The 17123-nt window shown below is 32.5% G+C and overlaps 1 protein-coding gene across 1 annotated transcript in view; it reads left to right on the top strand.

The window, feature by feature from the left end:
* LOC136031029 (transcription initiation factor TFIID subunit 3-like) overlaps positions 1-15803 on the top strand; it is a 61959-nt gene extending 46156 nt beyond the window's left edge. The window contains exons 10-12 of the mRNA XM_065710216.1: positions 6046-6808; positions 13541-13641; positions 15457-15803. Of these exons, the coding sequence (XP_065566288.1) occupies positions 6046-6808; positions 13541-13641; positions 15457-15583 (991 nt within the window). The 3' untranslated portion in view covers positions 15584-15803. The remainder of the gene's footprint in view (positions 1-6045; positions 6809-13540; positions 13642-15456) is intronic.
* Positions 15804-17123: the final 1320 nt, after the last annotated feature.

Here is a 17123-nt window from a genome sequence, read left to right as displayed (position 1 = left end):
CCATATCCTCCCAAGATACCCCCTAGATAACAAGATAACAAGTGAATCTGGTTTTATGGCGTGTTCACCATTTGCCACTGAATCATACACAACCAAGCGTTCATAACCATACATTTGAGTAATGTCTATGAAATAATTATTTTAATGTTAAATAGGTTGTGAAGTAGCCTCAAAATCTCCCTTGCTCCTCCCTTTAAATTTTTTTTTAGATTTATATTTTTTAAAACCTGATAAAGGAAGAATCAATCCTTATCAACAGCTTGATAAGCCTGATTGTTGTTCATCAGTTACTTTTCGAAAATGCCACTTTGCCCATGAGGCTATTCACAAAGATATTGTAGTAAATTATTCTTTGGTATCAGCTTCGCGCCACCCCAACACCTAGTTGATGGGGGTGCTTCGCGCCCCCAAGCCCCCCCGTGCGCGTAAGTCGTTACGTGCCATATTAGTTACGCGCCATTGTAGTTGTGTCCCTATGTCCCACCTGTGAATATAGATATATATATATATATATATATATATATATATATATATATATATATATATATATATATATATATATATATATATATATATATGTTTTTAACTACGTAAAACTTGCTAATATGTTCGCTGTCCCATTGTCTGTGCATATAAATAGATTATCAGGTTTACCGACTCTTGAACATGCAACATATAATGGTCCATGGGAAAACAATCCGTATTCAGATCTATACCTTATGATTCTAATGATTGCCCTTGAGCTTTGTTGATGGTGATTGCTAATCGACCATTCTCTGTGTCGCCGTCGTCATTTATATATCCCCCTGTGCCCCCGGTGTCCCCTTTGTAATTGTGTCCCTGTGTCCCGGTCGTCATTTATATTCCCTGTGTCCCGGTCGTCATTTGTGTCCCGGTGTCCCAGTCTGTAATTTCTCTTTGAGTGTCCCGGGCGTCATTTATATTCCTTGTGTCCCGGTCGTCATATGTGTCCTGGTGTCCCGGTCTGTATATACATTCGTTTTTGAATTGTTTTTTTTTTTCAGTTTTTAGTTTTTTACCTTTTTTTAGTTTTTTTAGTTATACCTCATGATTTTAATGATTGCCCTTGAGCTTTGTTGATGATGATTGCTAATCGAACATTCCCTGTGTCCCCGTCGTCATTTAAATATCCCCCTGTGTCCCCCGGCGTCCCCGTTGTAGTTGTGTCCCTGTGTCCCGGTCGTCATTTATATTCCCTGTGTCCCGGTCGTCATTTGTATCCCGGTGTCCCGGTCTGTATATACATTCGTTTTTGAAATGGTATATGATGAAATAAATTTTTGTATGTTTCCCCTTTTTTTCTTTTTAGTTTTTTTTTTGGTTTTTACTCTTTTTTTAGTTTTTTTAGTTTTTTTTTCTTTTTTCTTTTTATTTATTTTAATTTTAATTTTTATTTTTCTTAGTTTTGTTTCTTTCCTTTATTTTTCATTTTTTTTTTCCTTTTTTTATTTTTTTCTTTTTTAGTTTTTCTAGTTATTTAGCTTTTTTAGTTTTTTATTAGTTTTTAGTTTTTTTTTTACTTATGTACTGGTCGTCATTTATACTCCCTGTGTCCCAGTCGTCATTTGTGTCCCGGTGCTTTGGTGATGGTGATTGCTAATCGAACATTCCTTGTGTCCCGTCGCTTTCTCTTTGAGTGTCACGGTCGTCATTTATATTCCCTATGTGCCGGTGTCCCGGTCGTCATTTGTGTCCCGATGTCCCGGTCTGTAATTTCGTCAGTCGAAAACATGACGTCAGTCGACACACACATACACACACACAAACACACACAGACAACTTATTTTTATACATATAAATATATATATATATATATACTAGCTGTTGGGGTGGCGCTTCGCGCCACCCCAACACCTAGTTGGTGGGGGCGCTTCGCGCCCCCCCAAGCCCCCCCGCGCGCGTAAGTCGTTACGCGCCATAATAGTTACGCACCATTGTAGTTGTGTCCCTATGTCCCACCTGTGAATATAGATAGATATATATATATATGGTTTTAACTACGTAAAACTTGCGAATATACAACATTCTTTGCTGTCCCATTGTCTTTGCATATAAATAGATTGTCAGGTTTACCGACTCTTGAACATGCAACATATAATGGTCCATGGGAAAACAATCTGTATTCAGATCTATACCTCATGATTCTAATGATTGCCCTTGAGCTTTGTTGATGGTGATTGCTAATCGACCATTCCCTGTCCCGGTGTCCCGGTCGTCATTTATATCCCCCTGTTTCCCCCGGTGTCCCCGTTGTAGTTGTGTCCCTGTGTCCCGGTCGTCATTTATATTCCCTGTGTACCGGTCGTCATTTGTATCCCGGTGTCCCGGTCTATATATACATTCGTTTTTTAGTTTTGTTTTTCTCCTTTATTTTTTTCCTTTTTTTTTCTTTTTTAGTTTATTTAGATTTTTAGATTTTTTAGTTTTTTTATTAGTTTTTAGTTTTTTTTTCTTTTTAGTTTTTTTTGTAGTTTTTACCTTCTTTTTAGTTTTGTTAGTTTTTTTTTTTTACTTATGTCCTGGTCGTCATTTATACTCCCTGTGTCCCGGTGCTTTGTTGATTGCTAATCGAACATTCCTTTTGTCCTGGTCGCTTTCTCTTTGAGTGTCGTCATTTATTTTTTTCTTTTTTAGTTCTTTTAGTTTTTACCTTTTTTAGTTTTTTTTAGTTTTCTCCTTTATTTTTTTCCTTTTTTTTTTCTTTTTTAGTTTATTTAGATTTTTAGATTTTTTAGTTTTTTTATTAGTTTTTAGTTTTTTTTTTCTTTTTAGTTTTTTTGTAGTTTTTACCTTCTTTTTAGTTTTGTTAGTTTTTTTTTTTATTTATGTCCTGGTCGTCATTTATACTCCCTGTGTCCCGGTGCTTTGTTGATTGCTAATCGAACATTCCTTTTGTCCTGGTCGCTTTCTCTTTGAGTGTCGTCATTTATTTTTTTCTTTTTTAGTTCTTTTAGTTTTTTACCTTTTTTAGTTTTTTTTAGTTTTTTAGATGAAAATTTTTTTTAGTTTTTCCCTTTTTTCTTTTTAGTTTTTTTATTGGTTTTTACCTTTATTTTAGCTTATTTTTCAGTTTTTTCCTTTTTTTTATTTTTTTTTTATTTTTTATTTTTTTTTTTAGTTTTTTACCTTTTTTTAGTTTTTTTAGTTTTTTTAGTTTTTTAGCTTTTTTACTTTTTTTATTAGTTTTTTCAGTTTTTTTTTTAGTTTTTTATTGGTTTTTACCTTTATTTTAGCTTATTTTTCAGTTTTTTCCTTTTTTTAGTTTTTTTTAGTTTTTAGTTTTTTTTAGTTTTTTACCTTTTTTTAGTTTTTTTAGTTTTTTTAGTTTTTTAGCTTTTTTATTTTTTTTATTAGTTTTTAGTTTTTTTGTAGTTTTTGCCTTTTTTTAGTTTTTTTAGTTTTTTAGCTTTTTTATTAGTTTTTAGTTTTTTTTGTAGTTTTTGCCTTTTTTTAGTTTTTTTAGTTTTTTAGCTTTTTTATTTTTTTTTATTAGTTTTTAGTTTTTTTTGTGTTAGTTTTTTTAGTTTTTTACCTTTTTTTAGTTTTTTTAGTTTTTTAGCTTTTTTATTTTTTTTATTAGTTTTTAGTTTTTTTTGTAGTTTTTGCCTTTTTTTAGTTTTTTTAGTTTTTTAGCTTTTTTATTAGTTTTTAGTTTTTTTTGTAGTTTTTGCCTTTTTTTAGTTTTTGTAGTTTTTGCCTTTTTTTAGTTTTTTCAGTTTTGACGTCACCTGATCCAGTTTTTTCAGGTGACGTCACCTGATCCACAGATCCACAGACAACTTATTTTTATATATATAGATATCTATATATATAAAAATAAGTTGTCTGTCTGTGGATGTGTGGATGGGTCAGGTGACGTCACCTGAAAAAACTGGATCAGGTGACGTCAAAACTGAAAAAACTAAAAAAAGGCAAAAACTACAAAAAAAACTAAAAACTAATAAAAAAAATAAAAAAGCTAAAAAACTAAAAAAACTATAAAGGTAAAAACCAATAAAAAACTAAAAAAAAAACTGAAAAAACTAAAAAAAGGCAAAAACTACAAAAAAAAACTAAAAACTAATAAAAAAAGTAAAAAAGCTAAAAAACTAAAAAAACTAAAAAAACTAAAAAAAGGTAAAAAACTAAAAAAAATAAAAAATAAAAAAAAACTAAAAAAAAGGAAAAAACTGAAAAATAAGCTAAAATAAAGGTAAAAACCAATAAAAAACTAAAAAGAAAAAAAGGAAAAAACTAATAAATGACGACACTTAAAGAGAAAGCGACCAGGACAAAAGGAATGTTCGATTAGCAATCAACAAAGCACCGGGACACAGGGAGTATAAATGACGACCAGGACATAAGTAAAAAAAAAAAACTATCTATATATATAAAAATAAGTTGTCAAACTAAAAAAAGGCAAAAACTACAAAAAAAACTAAAAACTAATAAAAAAGCTAAAAAACTAAAAAAACTAAAAAAAAGGCAAAAACTACAAAAAAAACTAAAAACTAATAAAAAAATAAAAAAGCTAAAAAACTAAAAAAACTAAAAAAACTAAAAAAAGGTAAAAAACTAAAAAAACTAAAAACTAAAAAAAACTAAAAAAAAGGAAAAAACTGAAAAATAAGCTAAAATAAAGGTAAAAACCAATAAAAAACTAAAAAAAAAACTGAAAAAACTAAAAAAAGGCAAAAACTACAAAAAAACTAAAAACTAATAAAAAAAGTAAAAAAGCTAAAAAACTAAAAAAACTAAAAAAACTAAAAAAAGGTAAAAAACTAAAAAAAATAAAAAATAAAAAAAAACTAAAAAAAAGGAAAAAACTGAAAAATAAGCTAACATAAAGGTAAAAACCAATAAAAACTAAAAAGAAAAAAAGGAAAAAACTAAAAAAAATTTTCATCTAAAAAACTAAAAAAAACTAAAAAAGGTAAAAACTAAAAGAACTAAAAAAGAAAAAAATAAATGACGACACTCAAAGAGAAAGCGACCAGGACAAAAGGAATGTTCGATTAGCAATCAACAAAGCACCGGGACATAGGGAGTATAAATGACGACCAGGACATAAGTAAAAAAAAAATTAACAAAACTAAAAAGAAGGTAAAAACTACAAAAAAACTAAAAAGAAAAAAAAACTAATAAAAAAACTAAAAAATCTAAATAAACTAAAAAAGAAAAAAAAAGGAAAAAAATAAAGGAGAAAAACAAAACTAAAAAACGAATGTATATACAGACCGGTACACCGGGATACAAATGACGACCGGGACACAGGGAATATAAATGACGACCGGGACACAGGGACACAACTACAACGGGGACACCGGGGGAAACAGGGGGATATAAATGACGACCGGGACAAAAAAACTAAAAAGAAAAAAAAACTAAAAACTAATAAAAAAACTAAAAAATCTAAAAATCTAAATAAGCTAAAAAAGAAAAAAAAAGGAAAAAAATAAAGGAGAAAAACAAAACTAAAAAACGAATGTATATACAGACCGGGACACCGGGATACAAATGACGACCGGGACACAGGGAATATAAATGACGACCGGGACACAGGGACACAACTACAACGGGGACACCGGAGGAAACAGGGGGATGTAAATGACGACCGGGACACCGGGACAGGGAATGGTCGATTAGCAATCACCATCAACAAAGCTCAAGGGCAATCATTAGAATCATGAGGTATAGATCTGAATACAGATTGTTTTCCCATGGACCATTATATGTTGCATGTTCAAGAGTCGGTAAACCTGACAATCTATTTATATGCAAAGACAATGGGACAGCAAAGAATGTTGTATATTCGCAAGTTTTACGTAGTTAAAACCATATATATATATATCTATCTATATTCACAGGTGGGACATAGGGACACAACTACAATGGCGCGTAACTATTATGGCGCGTAACGACTTACGCGCGCGGGGGGGCTTGGGGGGGGGGCGCGAAGCGCCCCCACCAACTAGGTGTTGGGGTGGCGCGAAGCGCCACCCCAACAGCTAGTATATATATATATTAACTTCTTTTATTTTTCAGTTCGCCCAAGCCATCAAAGAAAGAAAAAGAAAAGAAGGAGGCAAGGGAGAAAGAAGAAAAAGAAAGGAAAGAGGCAAAAGAGAAAGAAGAAAGACTAAAGAAGGAGGCAAAAGATAGGGAAGAAAAACTGAAAAAAGAGGTAAAAGAAAAGGAAGAAAAAATTAAAAACGAAGAAAAAGAAAAGGAAGACCAACTAAAAAAGGAGGCAAAAGAAAAAGAAGAAAGAGAAAAAAGGGAGGCTAGAGAGAAAGAAGAGGCAAGAAAAGAAAAAGAAGCACAGAAGGAAATTTTAGTCTCTAAGGAAGAAGAGAAAGTAATACCTCCTAGAAAGGTAAAGGAACGTAAAAAGTCACCGGCTAAAATAAAGAAAGAGGAAGCTGTCAAAAGGTCGCCAAGCCCAATCAAAGCAGTGACACCAAAGCCTCCCCCAACACCAAAAGCAGCAAACATCCCTAAAGCCGTGGCTAAGGCAAAGAAACCGCCACCATCTCCTATGCCTGTGGACGTTGAGAAGAAAAGGGGAAAACCTGAGAAAAAGAAGGTGGATCCCGAAATAAAGAAGGTTGAATCGGAGAAAAAGAAGGTGGTACCAGAGAAAAAGAAAGTCGAACCTGAAAAGAAGACCATTGAGAAGGTTCCAAAAACTCCAAAAGCGAAGGAGCCAAAGAAAGAAAAGCCTTCACCTAAGCAAGCCAAGGGAGCTGCTGCCAAAAAAAAGCAAGAGGAGGCACTTCATTTTGCTGAATCAGTTGGCTCATACTTTGTAAGTATTTTAGATTCTTTCTCTGTTGAATTGCACTTTCAAATTATTTCTATCCCATTTTAAAAATTATAAAAGCCAATCACTGCCTTATGGGAAAGCCAGGACTTTATAGAACCAATCAAAATTATTTATTCCTTTAGTATTTGCTGCTAATGTTATCATGATTGTTTATTTTCATTTATTATTTTTATTTTCCTGAATCGTTTTTTTTATCTCCGTAATTTTTGATAATTCACTAACTTTATGTTTGAGATGAGAATAGGAATATATCAAATGACACTGCGTTTTCTAAAAAGGAAGAATCAAGAATTTTTATTTAATCTTATTTGTAATTCAATAAAAATCGTATTGGTGGAAATTAGTCTCATCACTAAAAAATAAATATACGGTTCGTGGGACAATATTAAATATTATCTTGTTTCTGCAAAACAAAAGGTTCAGTTATATTTTGTTTGAAGATCCAAGTTAAAAAGATCCTTGGATAAATTGGATTGGATAAAGATCCAAAATAAAATATTTTTTCCCCTGGAAATCATGTGCCACACATTTTTCAGTATTGCCACGTTGAACCGTAAAAAAAGCAAAATTAATTGGTTAAATTTGACAACACTCGTCGTCCATACAAATTTAAACGTTAAAAATCTCTTGACCCAAAGACAACTACACCTACAAAAAAGCTCATTGTTGGTATTACCGGAACAATTGTTTGGGGTCATGAAACTATTGCTAATAGATACATTTTTACTTTTTGAACATCTTTTCTCTCTTGCAAAACTACCGCAAACTCACCGTTTTGGAGTTATTATATATTTGCACATTAGGGGGGGGGGGGTTAAAGCATAGCATATATTAAATAGAGCAATGGTTAGTTTACGTATTTAATATATGCTATGCTTTACCACCACCACCCTAATGTGCAAATATATAGCCCAAATTTGTTTCTAAACTATTACAGATTCGTGATTTCAAATATCCGATCAACGAAAACGGAAATGATTGTAATTCTATATGTATAAATACAAGAATATTTGGGCCGGAATAATTCCATAACGGTGAGTTTGCGGTAGTTTTGCAAGAGAGAAAAGATGTTCAAAAAGTCAAAATGCATCTGTTAACAAAGTTTCATGACCCTTAAAAATTGTTCCGGTAATACCAACATTGACCCAAATAAATGCTACTCCTTCCTCAGCTGTTTAATGTCACCTGTTTTTTTTATTATTATTATTATTTGTCGCTTATTTTAAACCAAGGTTTTGATTTTGTTTTTAATTTTGGAGCCCGTTACTACCATAAAATGTCTAAATGCTAATGAAAGTTATTTTCATTTTAAGTTGAATTCTGTTTTTTTTTTTTTTTTTTTGGCCTTGAAAGATAAATGAGATTGTCTAATTATCTACTGTTTTGTAATTACCACGAACTGTATAAATGGAAATGGAAGTTATTTTCATTATAAATTAAATTCCGACTTTTTTCTGCTTTTGAAAGATAAATGTTATTGTGCAATTGCTAATTTAAAAATCATATTTAGTTGTCACCGCCCTTGGTACTGTATAATTAAGCCTGATAGAAGCTACTGTTATTGCTGGGATGGGTACCTTCTTAAGTTGAAGCAAAAATTCAGGGTTGCCACCTCACGGTCAGTTCCTTAAGTGCTACAATTTCCCAAATTTGTGTGCTACCCACCGATTTTCGGTGCGATTATCAAAAAATCTACTGTAGTAGTGTTAAGATAGCACTTGTGCACTGTTTTAGCAACCCTAAGCACGTGCGGCAGTGCTACACATATTAAAATTGTGCTAAAACAGCACTTTTGTGCTACAGCCTCCTACCTTGCAAAAAAAGCAAATTTGTAGAATTTCTTTTGAACTAAGAAAAGAAGTCTTTTTAAGAGAAAAGCAGAAATTACATTTGATTAACCCTTCTTTTTGTTAATATATAATTCATTAAAAGAAAATAAAAGGAAATTTAAAAATGTATGCTTCAATTTTTATGTGTTCCATTCATGTTTTCAATGCGTTTTTGAATATATTTACCGAATTGTCAAAATAGAACCAATTGAAAAGGGTAAATTTATGCCTGAGAAAAGCAGCCTTTTAAAACAAAAATTCCAGTTTACATTTCAGTAACCCTTCTTGGTGTTGGTATAATTCATTTAAGAAAGAAATTCAAAAATATGTGTTTCAATTTTTAAGTATTCCGTTCGCGTATCCATTAGGTTTTTGAATATATTGGACGGACTATAAAATAAAACTGATCTAAAAGGGCAAGTTTATGGCTATGAAAATTCCAGTTTACAATTCAGCAACCCTTATTGTTGTTAACATAATTCATTCAAAAAAAGAAATTTGAAAATGTGTCTTTCAATGTCTATATGTTCCATTTGTGTTTTCATTGCGCTTTCGAATATATTTACCAGACTATCATTGGCAGCGCAATAGCGCCGGCTAAGTAAAGAGCGATCTGGGCACAAAGAATTATTTATTTGGTTTGTTTTTGGTCTTAGGCCAGGACACTTTCTATCGAAGAACTTGTCGTAGAAACTTCGAAAAGGACTCATTCGATTGGAAATTGAAACGGCTAGTACCCTTTTTAATAAGTCGAAAGTGATTGGAGGGCAACTAACCCCCCTCCCACATCCACCATTCCCCCAAACGCATCAAATAAAAATTTTTAGATAGCCATTTTGTTCAAAGTAGTTGAAAAGTCCGGAAATTGTTTATCTGACGGTAACAACCCCCCCTGCAGCCCTTAGGGCAAGGGTGTTAAGTTATGCCCTGGGGGCATTTAAGGTTTGCATAGAAAGAGTGATCGTATAAACTTCGGAGGGAGCTCATTGGATTGGTAATCAGAAGCTCTAGTGCCTTCTTTAAGATTCAGAGTGATCGGAGGGAGGATACCCCCCCCCCTCCCCCACACCTCGTATTTTCCCGAAATGCATCTGATAGAAATTTTGAGATTGCCATTTGTTGTTGTAGAAACTTCTAAAAAGACTCATTGGATTGGAAATTGAAGGGGCTTGAGCCCTTTTGAATAGTCAAAAGTGACTAGAGGCAACTACCGCCCCTACCACGGCCACCATTTTCCCAGACTCTTCCAATAAAAATTTTGAGATAGCCATTTTGTTCAGAATAGTTTAAAGGTCTGGAAATTTTGTCTTTGAGGATGAACCCCTTCCCCACAGCCCTCAGCGGAAGGGTTGTAAGCTATGCCCCGAGGGCATAAGTGGTTTTTATGGAAAGGGTGGTCGTATAAACTCCGGAGGGGGTTCATTGGATAAGAAATCAGATGTTCTAGTTATCTTTATAGGAGTAAAAGTGATCGGGGGCACCCGCTCCCCTCCCCCCCTACTTTGTATTTTCACAAATGCATCCGGTAAAAAATTTGAGATAGCCATTCTTTCTAAAATAGTCCAAAAATCATAGAATAAGGCCTTTGAAGTGGATAGAATCGGCCAGAGTTTTGGGGTAAGGGATATAAGTTATGCCTCAGGGGCATATTAGGTTTTTATGGAAGGGGCGGTCTGTGAACTTAAGAAGAGGCTCATTTGATTTGAACTGCCAAAAAGGTAGCAAAGCATATACCCCTCAGGGGCATATAAGGTTTTTACGGAAGGGGTGGTCTTGTGAACTTTAGAAGAGGCTCATTTGATTTAATTTTCAAAAATGTAGCGAAGCATTATCTGAAGAGCAACTTATGTTATTAATTTAGACCTTGGGTAAGGGTAAGTTTTAGGGGATTTTGAACTAGCCAGAAAGCATTATATGTATACTTTTAATACTACCACTACATTTACTGTAACTAATGACGCTAAGGGTATTAAGATGAGGCTTATAGGTACCATTTAGGAGTTTCAATTAAACTAGAAAAAACTGTTTTTATGCAGGTTTTCAAAGGAGAATGTAAGCAAAATTATCGGCAGCACCACTGTATAATAGCTAGAAATATCATTGAAACTTTTAAAGGATCTTTTTTTATTCAAAATTAAAAGTTCTGGTACCCTTTTAAGAGTAAAAAGACACTGGAGGGTAAGCAACCCTTCTCTCAAAACCGTTCTTTTCCAAACGCATCCAGTCAAAATTTTGAGATAGTCGTTTTGCTCAGCATAGTAGAACGGTCCAGCAACTATGTCCTTAGAGATATTAATAATAATAATAATAATGATAATTTATTTGTGACCCACTTGAAACAGCGGAGTATAAAAACAAACACACAGAAAAAAAAAAACAAAAAAAAAAACAACTTCTGATAACACATTAAATTACTGTAGAAAACGTTTTAGAAGATCATGAAAAGGGTTAATAGTAAAATGTAGCGAGTCGGACAGTTTCTGGTGTAGCACTTTAACCCCCCCCCCCCCCGAATTATGCAATTGGCCCATTAAGGTTTAAAACTATATGTTGCTTTAAAATAAATCAAAAGGCATTGTGTTTATGGTTGCCAATAGGACACCGCAGCAATATATCGACAACGACTGGGGGTATTAAGTTGAAACTTTTGGGAATACTACTATTACTACTTCTTCTCTTACAATATTAATAAATAAAAAGAGTGTAAGTGTATCCAGGTTGTCAAAGAGCATAGGCATAATCTTTTGGGAATAATACTGTTTTGTTTTTCAGGTCATGAAGATCATGAAAAGGGTTAATAGTAAAATGTAGCGAGTCGGACAGTTTCTGGTGTAGCACTTTAACCCCCCCCCCCCCCGAATTATGCAATTGGCCCATTAAGGTTTAAAACTATATGTTGCTTTAAAATAAATCAAAAGGCATTGTGTTTATGGTTGCCAATAGGACACCGCAGCAATATACCGACAACGACTGGGAGTATTAAGTTGAAACTTTTGGGAATACTACTATTACTACTTCTTCTCTTACAATATTAATAAATAAAAAGAGTGTAAGTGTATCCAGGTTGTCAAAGAGCATAGGCATAATCTTTTGGGAATAATACTAAGTTTTGTTTTTCAGGTCATGAAGATCATGAAAAGGGTTAATAGTAAAATGTAGCGAGTCGGACAGTTTCTGGTGTAGCACTTTAACCCCCCCCCCCCGAATTATGCAATTGGCCCATTAAGGTTTAAAACTATATGTTGCTTTAAAATAAATCAAAAGGCATTGTGTTTATGGTTGCCAATAGGACACCGCAGCAATATATCGACAACGACTGGGGGTATTAAGTTGAAACTTTTGGGAATACTACTATTACTACTTCTTCTCTTACAATATTAATAAATAAAAAGAGTGTAAGTGTATCCAGGTTGTCAAAGAGCATAGGCATAATCTTTTGGGAATAATACTAAGTTTTGTTTTTCAGGTCAACTTCAGAAGTTATAAAAATGAATTCAAAAATACTGCATGTGTCAGGATTAAAAATTGTTAAAAAAGTTTCTCCAACATACAAATAGCAATCCGTAGTATGGATTCCTGTAAAAAAAAATGAAAAGATGTAAAATATTATTTTTTTTCATGAAAAAGAGTATGTCAATGAAAAACGAACAGAAATTAATTAAAAAAAACTTTTTCCACAAAACGATTTTTTCAAAGAAAAGTAAAGAGCTCCATTAAGACAAGAATGAGCTGAAATAAAGCCAAATAATCTTCCAATCATAAAACTACCACAAATCATTATCAATAAATAAATGAAATTCAAAACGAACAGAAATTGCAAGAAAAAAGCCAAATCAACCTCAAAACAAGCAAAAATTTATTTAAGAAGGGCTAATAATCACCATGGCTACTCAAGACCAGAACATAATTTGCTCTTACTGAAAACGAAAAACGTTTTAAATGTTTTCACTTCTCTTACTTTCATCAATAAAAAATTATCAAAACTTTAAGGAATATGTATCAGTACATGTCAATTAAACGAATGATCCACAGTCATTTTTTTCTTTCTTCTTCTTTTTTTTACAGTAAAGCGCAAATTATGTTCTGGTCTTAAGTAGGCATGGTGGTTATTAGCCCTACTCAAGTAAAATTTTGCTTGTTTTGAGTTCCGATTCGTGGACTTTTTGCCTCTTTGCGTATCCTCTTTGTTTTATGGCCATTGAAATGCTCCAAAGTTTTGGATAGGGGAAGGAATAGAGGTATGAACTTAAAACAACTTCTCAGGCTCTTTTATGTATTTAAAATACACCAAATTACCTAGCACAAAAACTTAACAAAAACGTTTTCCACTTTTATCCATTTATTTAGCCTAGATTTCGGATGGAGTAGTAAGTCCTTTGCTAACCCGTGCTAGTGGTAGTGGTTCAAATCCAAGCCACTTAACTCGATTCCTATCCCACGCCACTGAGTATAACAGTCGCTGATGGATGATGCAGAGAAACGTGTAAGAACAATACAAAAAAATCATTAAGTTCTAAAATTAAGGTTAAATTGTTTCATAAAGGCAATTAAATTACCTTTACGAAAAAAAAAATTCAGATTTGGTTAAATCGTTTCGAGAAATTTGATGTTTGAGTCTCTTTTATGATTCTTTGTTTCTAATGAAAATCAAAACGTAAAGTAAGGAGGGGTAAAAGGAGAAATAATAACGAGATAAAGTATGATAAGTAAGTAACATATAGTAAGACAAGAGTTACATAAACTAGAGAAATAATAACATATAGTAGGAGAAATAACAATATAAATTAAGAGGAATAAGAGACTTGTGCCAAAACATAAAATACTTATTGTAATTTTATATTTACACTGTTTGAATGTCTATAACAATTTTCATTTTGAATTCTAGGATGAAGAAGGCAACAAAATTTGGATCTGTCCAACGTGTGGACGGCAGGATGATGGAACTCCAATGATCGGCTGTGATGAATGTGATGACTGGTACCACTGGTATGAATATGTTTAAAGTTTTTTTTTTATATTATTAGGCTCATTTCAAGCCTCATTCTTGTAAATTTGATCTCTTCGGCTGTCAAGTAGTAGTTTCTGACTTTTATTGAGTAATAGTCTTGTAAAAATGGGGTTTGGCCTCAAACAAATTGCAATACAAATGATTCTTTCACTATCCAACAAGCAAAGAATAATTGAAATGAGGAGTGTAAATTTTACCGTCTATGGCAATTCATTTAATGTTATGGTAAATTGTTGTAATAAATTAGCGAAAATCTCCCCAGAGCAAGATACCGTGGAATTTATCAGACTTAAAAACCGAAAATCTTGCAGTATCTGATAAAGGGCAGAAAATAGAACCCATGCTATTTTAGAAGAACTAAGTCCTTTGACGTTTACTATAAGTAAATCCAATTTAGGCTGGCTTAACATTTCACATTCAGAACTCGCAGCCTCTGTAGAATTAAATCAGCCATAAGTTATAAAGACCTAATAGTCTAGAAAAGTTGTGAAGAAAAAAGTGTCAACCTCAAACAAATGACTCTTTCACTATCCAACTAAAAGGCTCTAAGAAAATTGTGAAAAAAGTGGTCATAGAAATGATTTTGTCACTACCCATCCTAAAATATGATCTTATTCTTAATTCGAAAAGTTAGCCGCTCTAGCTCTTTTGCAAATTTTAGTATTTTTAGGTTGAATTTGAGGTCGAGGAAAAAAATAGTTTTGTCATGAAAACTATATACACCCAACTTTGAGTGGAACGTACATTTTCGTTTTCAGATTTAAAAAAAATCCTTTTTTTAAGGCTTTTTTCTTGGGTGACCTCTTTAAATAATAGTCTATTATCAGCCAATCTAATTTAAATTCTATATTTGTCGCAACAAATTTCACAGCTTCATTTTGGATAACAATTAAAACTCTAAGCACATTAGCGCTGAACGGTTTATCTGAGACCTCCGCTCAACCATCTTCAGTGCTCATTAAGGATGAAAAAAAGTCCACATATCTGTAAAGACAGACATTAAAGAAAAATACTAAAATAAAGGAGGCCTGGACATCCTCTAAGTAAGTATCAGACTTTTTATTGCTGACCTTATCACTGTTTCTTGAGAAAGAGTCTCTTCTATTTTAGTGTTGTTTTTTCTTCTTCTTTTTTTTTTCTTTTTTGTTATTATTCTCAATTCTGCATTGAGGATAGTTGAACGGAGGTTTAACCGAAATATTTGTATTGTTTTCTTTTTTCACTGGCTAAACGAGGTATTTGGAACAGTAAGTGATTAAAAACGAGTTGGTCTAAAAGACGTCTCAGCCTTTCCTAAGAAGAAATTCGGCTAAAAATAGACTTTTTTCGGGGTTTTACAACCACCCATCCCCTCTTGTTTCAAATATCAATCCCTATGAACCTCTGACGTGGGTTCCGCGTATGTTGGTTTAGACTGTTTTGACCAGACCCTGAAGGAACGATGTCAATCCACCAAAAATAGGAGGTTGGGTTTCTCGGAGCTGAAGTTAGGTCTTTTCTTTGGGGAGAGGAGGATATGGAAACTTTGTCGCCCCCTGCCGCACTATCAATGCTGTAAATGTTATAATCTTATCCAAAACATTACAATTTAAGCTTGTCCTCCCGGGCGTGCCGCCCGGGGTGCTTTCCCCCTCCTGGCCCCCTAGATATGGCCCTGGAGTAGAAATATATTCTTTCTTTATGTGTTTCAGTTCGTTCCGTTTCTTTTTTCTTGCTCTGATTCTTTTTGTACGTTTGTAAGCGGGTAAAAATAATTTAATTTTTCTATTTATTAATTTATTCTTCTTTGGCAGGGTTTGTGTCGGCATAAGAGTGGCGCCATCTGAATCTGAGAATTGGTATTGTCAGCGTTGTTTAGCGAAGAAAAAGACGGCGGTTCCCGAAAAAAAGAAAGGGAAAAAGAAAAAGGTTGACCAGTAAATCTCTTTTAAAAGAAACCTGGATTTTATCTTGTATATTCAGATTCGGTGTTGGCTTTAAATTGGCTACATTTGTTGAATTTTTGTTGTGTGATTTATTCTTGTACAATTTTCCATTATGTTTGGCAAAGACGATCCTTCAGAGCGCTTGGTTGACTCGATCAACTTTGTACATTGTCATGGACATTCCAAAATGACAATTTTTACCATCAAATACTCATCAAACAAACACTTAGTTTTAGCCAATCTTATTTTTATTTTAAAAATAAGATTGGCTGCGCCAATCTTATAATATTATATATTATAAGCGAAAAATATCCGCTACTGCTCAAGTACTCAGATTGACTCGAATGCATTGGCTGATTTGGCTAAACAACCAAATAATGTTCTTCACCCAGTGACATTTTTGACATTAAACTATATTTTTTTTTATTAAACCTAAATTTTACACCATTAAGTATATTTAATATTTGTTGAATTTGTATTTAGTCTTTATTTAGTAAATTTTTACTTTATTTTCTAAATTAAAGTCAAATTAAATTTCACAGTGATATTTTGACGCTAGATAAATGACATTTATGAGCATTGTTTCCACTCAGTGACTAATGGTTTAAAATAATAACAATTAATGAATCTTCTTTGGAATTTTCTCTGCATTTTTTTTTTCTCTGTTCCAAAGCCCTTTGAGTCTGTTCTGCGTGTTGTAAGAGGAAAGGTTGTCTCAACTCCTCCCCCATCATCATCTTACGCTATGCTCTTATCATGAAATATTTGCTTATTTCATAATTTTACTTATCAGTAAAATTAGATAGGCCATTTGTAGTAGGAAAAATGGAGTTGAGATTCCTGATTCCCCGCTTGGAGAGGGCAAGTGCCCTCTCTTTATCTCTTTATGCTTTTATCATGAAATATTTGCTAATTTTGTGATGGAAATTTTTGTCTCTAAAAATGTTTTGGGCTTCCTGTGTTTTTATGGTTGTGTATATGTATATAAGCTGAGTGTACCTTTTGATCGAGAGAGGGGTGTATATATGTTCAATATATTGCGTGTTTTTTTTTTCAAAAACTAGCCATCACTGTTTAAATTTCAATTGGAAGAAGTTTTCTTGAAAATTTATCTCGATCAATAATTTTCTCTTGTAAAACAAAGAGTTTTTAAATGTTCATTATAATTTTTTAATAAGTGTATAAAAATTGTTACGACCACTTTTTAATTTAAAAGATGGGAGGGTATAAATCTCTAGGTCTTATCTGTAAACTTTTAGCATAGGAAATCGATACATCTTTGTATGTACATGAAACAAGTAAATTGCTAAATATTTACATATATTGAATGTATTTTATTACTTTAAACAATCTAAAAGTATGAACAATAGTAATTTTGAATTGTATTTTTGTGATATTATATAGTTAGCCAGTATATATATATATATATATATATATATATATATATATATAAATATATATATATATATATATATATATATATATATATATATATATATATATATATATATATATACATATATAATAAGTTTATA

The sequence above is a fragment of the Artemia franciscana genome, chromosome 9 (genome assembly GCF_032884065.1).
Source record: "Artemia franciscana chromosome 9, ASM3288406v1, whole genome shotgun sequence".
Lineage (NCBI taxonomy): Eukaryota > Metazoa > Arthropoda > Branchiopoda > Anostraca > Artemiidae > Artemia > Artemia franciscana.
Note: the sequence above shows the minus strand (reverse complement) of the source record. Positions and strands in the feature narration are given on the sequence as shown.